At 44.7% G+C, this 12,572-nt stretch overlaps 1 protein-coding gene across 5 annotated transcripts in view; it reads left to right on the forward strand.

Moving 5' to 3' along the window:
- Window positions 1-12,572, forward strand: part of LOC126248069 (guanine nucleotide-releasing factor 2) — a 463,467-nt gene that overhangs the window by 80,353 nt on the left and 370,542 nt on the right. For 2 of the 5 annotated variants that reach the window (XM_049948714.1, XM_049948719.1), the window contains exon 1: window positions 5,420-5,634. The exons of 2 other annotated variants lie outside the window; for them this stretch is intronic. In XM_049948714.1, the coding sequence (XP_049804671.1) occupies window positions 5,544-5,634 (91 nt within the window). In that variant the 5' untranslated portion in view covers window positions 5,420-5,543. Of the gene's footprint in view, window positions 1-5,419; window positions 5,635-12,572 lie in introns of those variants that run through there. One more of the 5 variants, XM_049948720.1, reaches the window with a different exon arrangement.

Below are 12,572 nucleotides of genomic sequence, written 5' to 3' on the forward strand. Positions count from 1 at the left end.
GTTAGGTTTAACTAGTTCTAAGTTCTAGGGGACTAATGACCTCAGCAGTTGAGTCCCATAGTGCTCAGAGCCATTTGAACCATTTGAACAGAAGAAGAAGAAGAAGAAGAAGAAGAAGAGGACGTTACGATGACAGCAACTGTGTGCCACCACATGAGACATCCATCTGGGTTCTCTGGTGACGATGGCCAAGATCCAACCAAGTGGCTGAAGGTATATTAGCGTATAGCCAATTTTAACAAATGGGATGACACCGTGTGTTTGGCTAACGTATTTTTCTACTTGGAGGGCACTGCTAAGCAATGGTATGAGAACAACGAGGAGAAGTTCACAAGCTGGGAAGTATTCCAGGCGGAACTGCGCAAGTATTTCCGCGACACACAACGACAGAAGTGCATGGCTGAAGATAAATTAAAGTTCAGGGCACAGCGTCCAGGAGAAACTACAGCATCCTACATTCAAGACGTCGTAAAATAGTGGATCCTAGAACGACGGAGGAAGATAAGGTTGCACATCTCATGAAGGGTGTTGCTGAGGTCATGTATCAATCTCTACTCCTGAAGGTTTCGACAGCAAACGACTTCATAAAATGGTGCCAGTATATCGAGACAATGCATCAAAACAGAATTACACGCAAGAAGTTTGAACGGCTTCTGAACGTCGTATCGATGTGTGTGATGGAGGAAGGAACTGATTTCACAAGTGTTCTTCGTCAGATAGTGAGAGAGGAAGTTCAGAAGGCACTTGGATTGCACGGCGAGCAAAAACCCGAGACGCTTCAAGAGGTCATAAGGAAGGAAGTGGAACAGACAAGGAACCCAATCTCTCGTCCTTCATTTCCTTTAAAACGGTGAAGAAGTCGAGACCCAGGCGAAGTTACATTCCTACAATGCCGCATGAGGAACCTGTTTGGGCACCAAGGAAGACTGACGTCTGGAGGACCCAGGATAACCAACCTGTATGTTTCCACTGCGGACGGCTGGGACATGTGCGGTATTGTCGAGAAAGGCGGTGGATATTTGATGACACCCGCGCCAGAAGACAGCAGACCGATATCAGCCGACGATATTAGCCGACGCAAACTCCGGTACGACGCTCGGCAATTTGCTCGACTCCGGACGCTGCAGGCTCAAGGAAACGATCGTCGAAGGTGTGACGAGAGCCACCGCCCTGTTGTCTACCAGCCTGGTGACCTCGTCTGGATCTTCACTCCTGTTCGGAAGGTTGGTTATTTTAGAAGCTACTCAGGCGCTACTTTGGACCTTATAAGGTTGTAAAACAGTTGTCTGATGTTACTTATGAAGTTGAAGATTTCGACCCCGACACAAGATGACCAAAGATCAAAGATACGGTCCACGTCCTTCGAATGAAACCCTTTAAGGATCCTGCAACGCAGGATAAATTGGAAGCTCCAACGACAGGCAACAAGCGGAAAGGTGACGAAGAGCGTAGCGGCAAAGGAAGTTCTAACAAGGGAACCTCCCCATCGCACCCCCCTCAGATTTAGCTACAAGTTGGCACAGTGGATAGGCCTTGAAAAACTAAGCACAGATCAATCGAGAAAACAGGAAGAAGTTGTGTGGAACTATGAAAAAATAAGCAAAATATACAAACTGAGTACTCCATGTGCAAGATAGGCAACATGAAGGAGAGTGTGAGCTTAGGAGCACCGTGGTCCCGTGGTTAGCGTGAGCAGCTGTGGAATGGAAGGTCTTCGGTTCAAGTCTTCCGTTGGGTGAAAAGTTTACTTTCTTTATTTCCGCAAAGTTATGATCTGTCCGTTCGTTCGTTGACGTCTCTGTTCACTGTAATAAGTTTAGTGTCTGTGTTTTGCGATCGCACCGCAAAACCGTGCGATTAGTCGACGAAATGACGTGCCTCTCCAATGGGAACCGAAAACATTTGATCGCAAGGTCATAGGTCAACCGATTCCTCCACAGGAAAACACGTCTGATATATTCTATACGACACTGGTGACGGCATGTGCGTCACATGACATGAATATGTTGTCGACCCACCTAACTTGTACACTTGGCGAGTGGGTAAAAAGATTCTTCTACCTTGCCCGATTTAGGTTTTCTTGTGGATGTGATAATCACTCCCAAAAAAGTGATGAAAACATAAGTGTTTGTCACATAAACTGAAAATAAAAAGTTAAAATTTTAATCCGAGGGTAGGCTTGAACTAAGGACCTTTAGAAAAATGGTTCAAATGGCTCTGAGCACTACGGGACTCAACTGCTGTGGTCATAAGTCCCCTAGAACTTAGAACTACTTAAACCTAACTAACCTAAGGACAGCACACAACACCCAGCCATCACGAGGCAGAGAAAATCCCTGACCCCGCCGGGAATCGAACCCGGGAACCCGGGCGTGGGAAGCGAGAACGCTACCGCACGACCACGAGATGCGGGCAAGGACCTTTAGATTCGCAGCTGCTCACGCTAACCACAAGACCACGATACTCATCTTGCTCTTTTCTTGTTATTGCCTATCTTGTGCATGGACTACTCAGTTTGTATATTTTGCTTATTTTTTCATAGTTGCACACAACTTCTTCCTGTTTTCTCGATTGATCTGTGTTCAGTTTTTCAAGGCCTATCCACTATGCCAACTTATAACTAAATGTGAGGGGGGTGCGATGGGGAGGTTCCCTTGTAAGATGACCGCCGGGGCGAACATCAGTCATCGGAGTATGCAGAACCGATGACTCGTTCCCGGACTAGGAGGATATAACACCGAGACGCTGTTCTCTTAAAGAGGGAGCAATGTCGCAGAAGAAGCTGAGTAGCACAGTCACCGTGGTCTAATGATTATTTGTAGACTGTTGCATGGAGGCTCACGAGTTCAAAACTCACCTGAACTGTAAAATTTTAATTTCTATATTCGGTTCGAGTACATTCTAGAAGTATCCACGAATGTCAAGAATCATTGTACTGGAATGTTCTGTAACTGTATATATACCGTATGCGTTCTGGCCGGAGGCAGTTTGCTCCGCGCTCTTGTATGTGGAAATGCTGAATAAACCTTCGATAAGTGAAGTTAGTGTTCGTCATTCATATAATTACACCTTCTTCTACGTGACATTGTTAACATTATGATGTGCTTGTAACAACTATGGTTTGAAGCCCAAGTGTCGCTGCGCAGACGCTAGATATCACACAGGATGAGTGGCTACGTTTTAGTTTGTTTGTTGTGGTTATTATCGGCTTTTCTACATTGGTGTTTTTTCACAACAGAGGAGCATGCAGGTGAGGATAGATAGTCCAGAAATAACCATAAGTGATCGCGAAATATTTTCGCGCAACAAAATGAGATTTTGAAGTGGAGTAATTTGTTAACTTACCAACCAGAGTCACAGTAATGTCATGTAGTGGCAGATGACAAGGTACTGGGATACAGTAATGTAAAGAGAGTGGTGCAAAACCCAGCGATATAGAAATAAGGTGAGAATAATTAATGCTTAAAACGAGTTATATTTTACAGGACGGAATAAAAATATACGTAGAGTCGTTCTGATAATCTTTGGGCTATGAACCACAGTTGTGGTTCCTAGAACTTCTGTGTTTTGTGTCTGACGATAGCGAATGTTGAAACGACCTCGTTGTGGTGGGAGCCAAACCGGCGGGAATTATGTCATGCTGACAACCCTTCTTGCCGTACCGGTAAGGTGCCAGTGCGCTCGCGGCATAAGCGTGTAACAATCCTTCCGGGCTTCTTCAGGGACTAAACAGTGTATACAAGCCGCGACTTCCCGTAGTGTACTCAACTCAGAATACACATTACACAGGTGGCTGCACCTAGCATATCCTGCTGTCAGAAGATTGTTGAAAAAGGGGTTTCCGATCGTAAAAAACACTAAGTATGCGATTCGTGAGTGTGGTGCAAAACCGTTTTTAGTAGTTTGACGTGGTCTAGAAACGCACTGCCTAACAAAAGAAGTGAAGCACCCAGAAAGTTAGAATGAAACAGAAAGGAGCTTCACGGTTGAGAGAGGGTATGCGATGTTGTTTCAGTGTTTACAAAATCTAGTCAAAAGACGATCTCGGCCGTATGGGTCCACTGATCAGTACGACGTTGCACCGTGCACCCGCTCTTTGCTTCTATTTGGAAGGATGTCATATTGCCGTTGTCTCCTCTTCTGAGACAAGCTGTTGTGAACGGTCCACGTTATCGTGGATACTGGTACTGGGACGAAGCTGACACGCGAGCTGGTCCCACACATTTTCTAGGACAGGTCTGGGACCTCGCCGGCCACAGGAGTAACTCAGCATCACGCAGACGATTCATAGGCGTACGTGCCGTGTGTGAACGAGCATTATTCTGTTCAAAAATGGCACCACCATATTGTCGCACATGAAGACGCACGTTGTCTATTACCTACCGATGTGCCGTCATAGTTCACTCAATCACTACAAAAGGACGGACCGTACCGCAGGTCGTCGCCGTACTCGCCGACGATTGTCATCTAGTATAGTGCAGAACCGCTGAACGCAATGCGACGTCATTCATCAAGGCCACGCTTTTCGACCACTCCATACGAATCGTTTGTGTTGCGGTGCTAACGGCAGCCAACGCACGGGGCTAAGGTAATTCCCTAATCTGACTTGCGCTAGTCTCCGACTAATGGTATGGGATGACACAGAATTCTGCATGGAGCCCATTACTTGCTCTCGGATAGCAGGCGCAGATGCGAAGGGGTTTGTGGTCGGTGCACAATACGACGATGCTCCCTTGTGGGGGTTAGGGGGCGACTGGAACCTTACGAAAAGTTCGCCTGCCCTCGCGTCTTTATGCAGTTCGACATGAGGCCACTGACACTTAAGAATGCCCCAAAAGTCTACATATTGCACTATTCGATCAGCCGGCTAAATGGAGACCCAAATTGAGATCCCGCACGAGCACGCGGCATTCGCGTGTCGTTCAGTGATCACTCAACGTCTGCCTCTGTTCACGCTCTTTATGTACCCTACCAGACCTGCTAACAGTAAGGCACTCTGGTTGCTTTTCTAGCTGTCACAGAGAATTGCAACTTTTCTCATTTAAATACCCGCGGATGTTGTGTACGAAGTTACATTGAGATCCAAACGTGTCTTGTGGCTGCTTAACTTTTTTTGTCAGGCATCGTTTTTTCTCCTATCAAATCGTGGGCTGTCTGGAAAGTACAGATCAACAGGTGGACGGAACTCGTGCAATAAAGTGATACGCAACAGCTCGAGGCAGTGAGGCTGGCAGCCGTCCGCGGTGCCAAAAATCCCCGAAATAAACATGCGCGCATCGGCTTCGCGGGCCGTGGCCAGTCGGCAGTCCGGCACCGACTGCCACCTTGCGCTGCCGCAGACGTCCGGTCGTCACTCCGACCGAACGTTTCCAGTTCTGTGCCCGCGATTCGTTTGCTCGCTCTCGGCAAACACCTCTTCCGTAACTGCACTGGCGTGACTCTCTCGCAGTAGCCGCTGTGGGTGGTCTCAGTGTCGGTTGGCTAAACGTGGGTGTGTCGTAGTTCGGCGTTGTAAAAGATAGTACTGCCGGGTACGCTGAGAGATGCCGCAGTACGACGAAAGTTTCCTCCTCGTGTCTGAGCGGCCGTCGGGCACCAGGAGCTACCGCGTCTGCCGGAAACACGAACCCACAGGTACAGGTGGCGCTTGCCTGGAAACTGTTTCCTTTTTGCCTTTATTATAGCTTGCATTCGTATCTGCGGAGATTTGTGTCGAGCCAAAATCGTCTGTGGAAAATTTAACACTGCCTTCGCTGAAGTGCCTCATTTAGCCTTTGGTCTGAAGGCGGAAGAAAAATAGAGATAGATCTGCATACTACTGCTGTGTTTGAAAAGTGTTGAAGCCTTTCTTTGATCAGGAAACTTGGCTTTTACGTTACTTTGGACACTCATCCTCGTGATTGATAAATATGACTCAGCACATCTCGAAACACTACATCGTTACTAGGGGACGGATTCTGTTTGATTGGATGCGCCTTATTACCTGTACGTTTACGTACGCTGTCAGTATTTTATCCTTTAAGGGTGAACGAGGTAAATGAGTAACGTGTTCATGCCAAAACGTCAGACACTGATTTCCATTCTGTGCGCGAAGAATGTGTCAGCAGTAAGTTGGTTAAACCGGCGTTCCATGTGTTGCCGGAAGCAATGTTAAAGACGTTCCGTAATATCGTATTACTTTTGACGTCCGTGTGTTTCCTGCCGAGGTAGGTTACCAGTGGTAAAAAATTTGACGCGAATTCGGTAGGACGACGGTTCAAATTCCAGTCCGCCCATCGATCTTTAGGTTTTCCGTGGTTTCCCTAAATTTCATAAAATGTATGGCTCCTTAGAAAAGTATACGGCCGATTTCCTTCCCCATCCTTTTCTAACCCGAGACTGTGCTGTGTATGAAATGACCACGACGTCCAGCGGACGTTCAACAATAAACATCTTTTTAACGTGTTTGTTCTGCCTCCTACAGATTTTACCGGTAATGAGAAATCCTGCCATTTAAGCCTCAACCCGTACTTCTGTGTTACTGAACTTCATGTTTGACAGTTTTTGTGAGAGCAATATGTATATATTCATTTAGCTGAGTAAAATAAGAGCCTTTCTCAAACATGCTCCTTATTAAATCACGTCAGAAATCCACACTATTTATGATTCAGTCACGTCGTCTATTTTGTACGACACGCTTAATATCTATTGCTTAAAAAAGTACACAACGTAAAAAAATCACTATACAAATGTGTCGCCCATTCAGTAGTCAAAATTCAAAGTCAATTCCATAATTAGTTCAGAGCCTCAGCTTAAAGCTTTCTGGGGAATGCCCATTCCGATACGGTGTACTTGCGTATTTCTTAAGTATTGCGTGTACATCTGTTTCGTGATGATGGCTGTGACGAATTTTTCGTGCAATTCACTGTTTGTGTTACTGTGGATAAGTATGGAATGAAAGGAAGCGGTAGTGTGAAACCCCGTGTTGACGCCCAGTGATACAGGAACCATAGCTATAACAGTAGCTGTGTGGGGAAAGTACCAGAGCTCCAAGCGCTAATAAAAAGTATTGATGCTCAAATCGTTATAGACACTGAAAGGAGGCTAAAGCCAGAGATAATTTCAGCCGACATTTTTGCGAAGAACCTAACGGTGTTCCGAAAGGATAGGCTAAACACAATTGGCGGTGCGTGTTTATTGCAGTTAGAAGTAGTTTATCTTCTCGCGAAATTGAAGTAGATAGTTCATGTGGGTTAGTATGGGCACAGGTCATTCATGGCAACCGGAATAAAATAATAATGGGATCCTCTCACCGACCTCCTAATTCAGATGATACAAGTGCTCAAAAGGTTCAAAGAAAACTTGAGTTTAATTTCAAACATGTACCCTACTCATACAATTGTAGTTGGTGGTGACTTTAATTTACCCCCGATATGTTGGCGAAAATATATCTTTAATTCCGGAGGTACGCATGAAACATCATCCCAAATTGTGCTAAACGCATTCTCTGAAAATTGTTTCGAGCAGTTAGTCCATGAACCCGCACGAATAGTAAACGGTTGTGAAAACAGACTTGACCTCTTAGCAACAAGTAATCCTGAGCTAATAACGAGCATCAAAACGGATACAGGGATTAGTGAACACAGTAGTGTCTTAGCGAGACTGAATATTGTAACCCCCAAATCCTCCAAAAATAAACGAAAAATATACCTATTCAGAAGAGAGAAAAATTCGCTTGACGCCTTCCTGAGAGGCAATCTTCACTCCTTCCAAATTAACAATGTAAGTGTAGACCAGATGTGGCTTGAACTCAAAGAAATAGTATCGACAGCAGTTTAGAGATTTATACCAAATAAATTAGCAGGCGACAGAGCTGACCCCCCTTGGTACACACTGTTGCAGAAATTTAAACGAACGCAAAAATCCCAAAGATTGGCGATCTTTTACAGAAGCTTCAAATTTAGTCCGGACATCAATGCGAGATGCTTATAATAGTTTCCGCAACGAAACTTTATCTCGAAACCTGGCAGAAAATCCAGAGAGATTCTGGTCGTATGTAAAGTATGCTACCGGCAAGAGACAGTTAATGCCTACTCTGCGCGATAGCAATGAAAGTACTATCGTTGTCAGTGCTCCGAAAGCAGAGTTACTAAACACAGCCTTTCGAAATTCCATCACCAAAGAACACGAAGTAAATATTACAGAATTCGAATCCATAACAGCTACCAACATGAGTAACTTAGAACCAGATATCTTCGGAGTAGTGAAGCATCTTAACTCACTCTATAAAAACAAGTCTTCTGGTCCAGACTGTGTACCAGTAGGTTCCTTTCAGAGTATGCTGATGCAATAGCTCCATACTTAACAATCATATACAATCGCTCGCTCGAGAAAAGATCAATACCCAAGGACTGGAAAGTTACACAGATCACACCCGTATTTCAGAAAGGTAATAGGAGTAATCCATTACATTACATGCAACGCGATTTTGGAACATACATTGTGTTTGAACATTACGAATTACCTCGGCGAGGACCGTCTATTGACACAGTCAACACCGATTTATAAAATATTCTTGGGAAACACAACTAGATCTTTACACACACGAAGTCTTGAGTGCTGTTGAAAAGGGGTGTCAAATTGATTCTGTATTTTTAGATTTCCAAAAGGCTTTTGACACTGTGCCACACAAGCGGCTTGTAGTGAAAATGTGTGCTTATGGAATGTCGTCTCAGTTATGTAACTGTAATTCCTGTCAGAGAGGTAACAGTTTGTAGTAATTGACGGAGAGTCATCGAGTAAAACAGAAGTGATTTCCGGCGTTCCCGAAGATAGTGTTGTAGGCCCTCTGCTGTTCCTTATCTATATAAACGAATTAGGAGACAATCTGAGCAGCCATCTTAGGTTGTTTTCAGATGATGCTGTCGTTTATCGCCTAGTAAAGTCATCAGAAGATCAAAACAAATTGCAAAACGATTTAGAAAAGATATCTCGAAAATTGGCAATTCATCCTAAATAATGGAAAGTGTGAGGTCATCCACATGAGTGCTAAAAGGAATCCGTTAAATTTCGGTTACACAATAAATCAGTCCAATCTGAAGGCCGTAAATCTAAATACCTAGGAATTACAATAACGAACATTTGAAATTGGAAAGAACGCATTGAAAATGTTGTGGCAAACCAAAGACTGCGTTTTATGGGCAGAATACTTAATAGATGTAACAGATCTACTAAAGAGACTGCGTGCACTGCGCTTGTCCGTCCTCTTTTTGGAGTACTGCTGCGCGGTGTGGGGTCCTTACCAGATAGGATTAACGGAGTACCTCGAGAAAGTTCAAGGAAGAGCAGCACGTTTTATATTGTCGCGAAATAGGGGAGAGAGTGTCACGGACGTGATACAGGTTTGGGATGGACACCGTTAAAACATAGGCGTTTTTCGGTGCGGCGGAACCTTCACACGAACTTTCTCCTCCGAATGCGAAAGTATTTTGTGGACGCTGACCTACATAGGCAGGAACGATCATCGTAATAAAATAAATCAGAGCTCACACGAAAGATATACACGTGCTCGTTTTCTCCGCACGCTGTTCGAGAGTGGAATAATAGCGAATTATTATGAAGGTACTTTGATGAATCCTCTGCCAGGCACTTAAGTGTGATTTGCAGAGTATCCGTGTAGATGTAGATGAATCTATTGAACTCGAATAACAACAGGAGGACTGTCAGGCTTAACGACAGAGAGACCACCCAAAAGTGTCACATGCCTACACCCTGCGAGAATGTGGACAAGTTCAAGAGTTAACTATGAACCCTTGTCAACGTTAGGTGATCAACAAATTCTTTACTTCTCAAAGGCCAAATACTGTTGCCGTACATTTCTTCCACGATACGGATTCGAATCGGATGTCTGCGGGTATATCACCAAGGCGCTAGAGAACTCTTTTAGAGTGGCCTTCTTATAATATTTCTGTATATGTAAAGCCCTTTTCTTCCAAGAATATTGGTGCTTTCCTAGTCTCTCTCTCTCTCTCTCTCCCCCTCTCCCTCCCTCCCTCCCTCCCTCCCCCCCTCTCCCCCTCCCCCTCCCCCCTCTCTCGACGTAACTTAATTGATGCTAAAATCTGAGACAGTGGTTGTGAAGTAGTTTTCTGTAGGCAAAATTCGATTTTTAGTGTCATCTTTTCAGAAGCTTTACTGATGAAAATATTCACGACAGTCATTTGTAAGTTTATCATTGGTTTCGTAGTGGCGATGACAATAGACCAAATATGAGTTAGCTGTCCGAAAGTGCGACGTGATGGCAGTGCTCTCAACCTTACAAGCGAAATATTTACATCTCTACTGTTCGTGTGAACAGTGTGCTTGAGAGAGATTAAAGGGAAAAGTCAGTTTATATGCTGTCAAGGCGGAATTCCCGATTTGCAGATTACAGAGACCTTAACTGTGTTCGTGTAAACCTTTTCGTTTTCTGAGACGCCAGCAAGTCACTCTATATCAAGAGATGTGGCCTGACATCGAAGAGAGTACTCCTTGACTCAAGATTTTTCATTGAGAGGCGAAGACTTTCATCGCACGGTTTGATTTCATTATGTGTATAGCTCAGTCAAGCTTTACGTATGAGGGATGGGGAGATTGTGTGTAAGACATATTACTTGGCCCTGTCGTACTTGGAAGTAGTAAAGATCGTAAAGATTGACACAACAATAAATAAAGTAGAAATTCCTAACTGAAACGTTTTAGATGTTACTGACTGTGATGTGGAAAAGGGCGACACCGGAGTGTGACTGTGGTGCTCAAACCATTATCGCCTGAGTACACGACATTTGGTCTTATAACTTCGCGACTGCAGCATAACATTAAGCAACTATTAACTTTTCAGAAGCGGAGTGTAACTACAGAAACTAAATACTCTTGCAGAAATAACGTCTACAGAGTTTCGGATAACTTCGACAGATGACGACAGTGTAGTGTTACTGAGTCTTGTTCGGGCAAACATTGTGCGAATAGCAACTTCCGTTTGTTGAGTTAAAATTCCATTCGCGCAAATCCACTAACCGAAAAACAAAATCACAACATCAAGGAGGAGTTGTGCGACATAAATGAAAGTTTGTAGGCGTGTTTCTATATCCGAAACATTATGTCTACTCAACTTTCGCGCCAGTCCCATAAGAGTGGCGGTAGTAGCGCCACTATGAGGATGCAAATCAGGTTTGATTTTAATACACTCTGTAACGGTAGTGAGCGTTAGTTAACTTTGGGATTTGACGTGATGTGTTGATGTTAGTCATGCCTTTAAGGCGACAAAGACGCCATTATCAACATCTCACTGGGTTTGGACGGGGTCGTGTAACAGGGCTACGAGAAGTTGGATGTTCCATCTGCGATACTACCGAAAGACTTGGCAGTAATGTAACCACTGTACATAATTGCTGGCAGCGGTGGTCACGAGAATGTACACTACCAAGAAGGCCAGCGTGCGCACGGCCGCGTGGCACTACCTTGAGGGAAGAGCATCGTGTTCGGCGTATGGCTCTGGCGCACCGTACTGGCAATTTGAGCAGCAGATGGCACAACGAACTGTTACACATCAGTTTATTTAAGGACAGCTCCGAGCCAGAAGACTTGTAACGTGCATTCTACTGTCCCCAAACCACCGCCATTTGCGACTTCAGTGGTTTGAAGTGAGATCTCATTGGAGTGCAGAGTGGAGGTATGTTGTGTTTCCTGATAAAAGTCGGTTTTGCCTCTGTGACAGTGATGGCCATGTGTTGGTTAGGAGGAGGCTAGTTGAGAGCGTTCAACCAACCTGTCTGCGTGCTACACGCACTGGATCTACACCTGGAGTATAGTCTGAGGTTGCGATTTCGTATGACAGCAGGAGCACTCTCTTAGTTATCCCTCGCACCTGCCTGCAAATTTATACAAAAATCTGCTGATTCGACCTGTTGTGCTGCCATTCATGAACAGCATTCCGAGTGGTGTTTTCCAACAGAATAACGCTTGCGCACATATCGCTGTTGTTACCCCACTTGTTGTGCAGTGTGTCTACATGTTTCGTTTGCCTGCTCGATCACCAGATCTGTCTCCAGTCGAGCACAGATGGGACATCATCGGACGACAACATCCTGGTCATCCACAAACTGCATTAACTTTCCCTTAACTGACCGACCAATTGCAACATCTATGGAACCCCATCCCACAAACTGACATCCTGCATCTGTAGAACACAATACATGCTCGACTGCATGCTTGCATTCAACATTCTGGCGGTTACACCGATTATTAATGTACAAGCATTTGAAATTTGCAATGGCTTATCTCGCGCCTACATTAACCCGTGATCTTGCAATATTAATCACTTAAATGTGTTGAAACTTCCTGGCAGATTAAAACTGTGTGCCCGACCGAGACTCGAACTCGGGACCTTTGCCTTTCGCGGGCAAAGGTCCCGAGTTCGAGTCTCGGTCGGGCACACAGTTTTAATCTGCCAGGAAGTTTCATATCAGCGCACACTCCGCTGCAGAGTGAAAATCTCATTCTACTTAAATGTGTTACTTAGACAGATGTATCCCCAAAATGTCATTACTCTACAT

The sequence above is a fragment of the Schistocerca nitens genome, chromosome 3 (genome assembly GCF_023898315.1).
Source record: "Schistocerca nitens isolate TAMUIC-IGC-003100 chromosome 3, iqSchNite1.1, whole genome shotgun sequence".
Taxonomy (NCBI): domain Eukaryota; kingdom Metazoa; phylum Arthropoda; class Insecta; order Orthoptera; family Acrididae; genus Schistocerca; species Schistocerca nitens.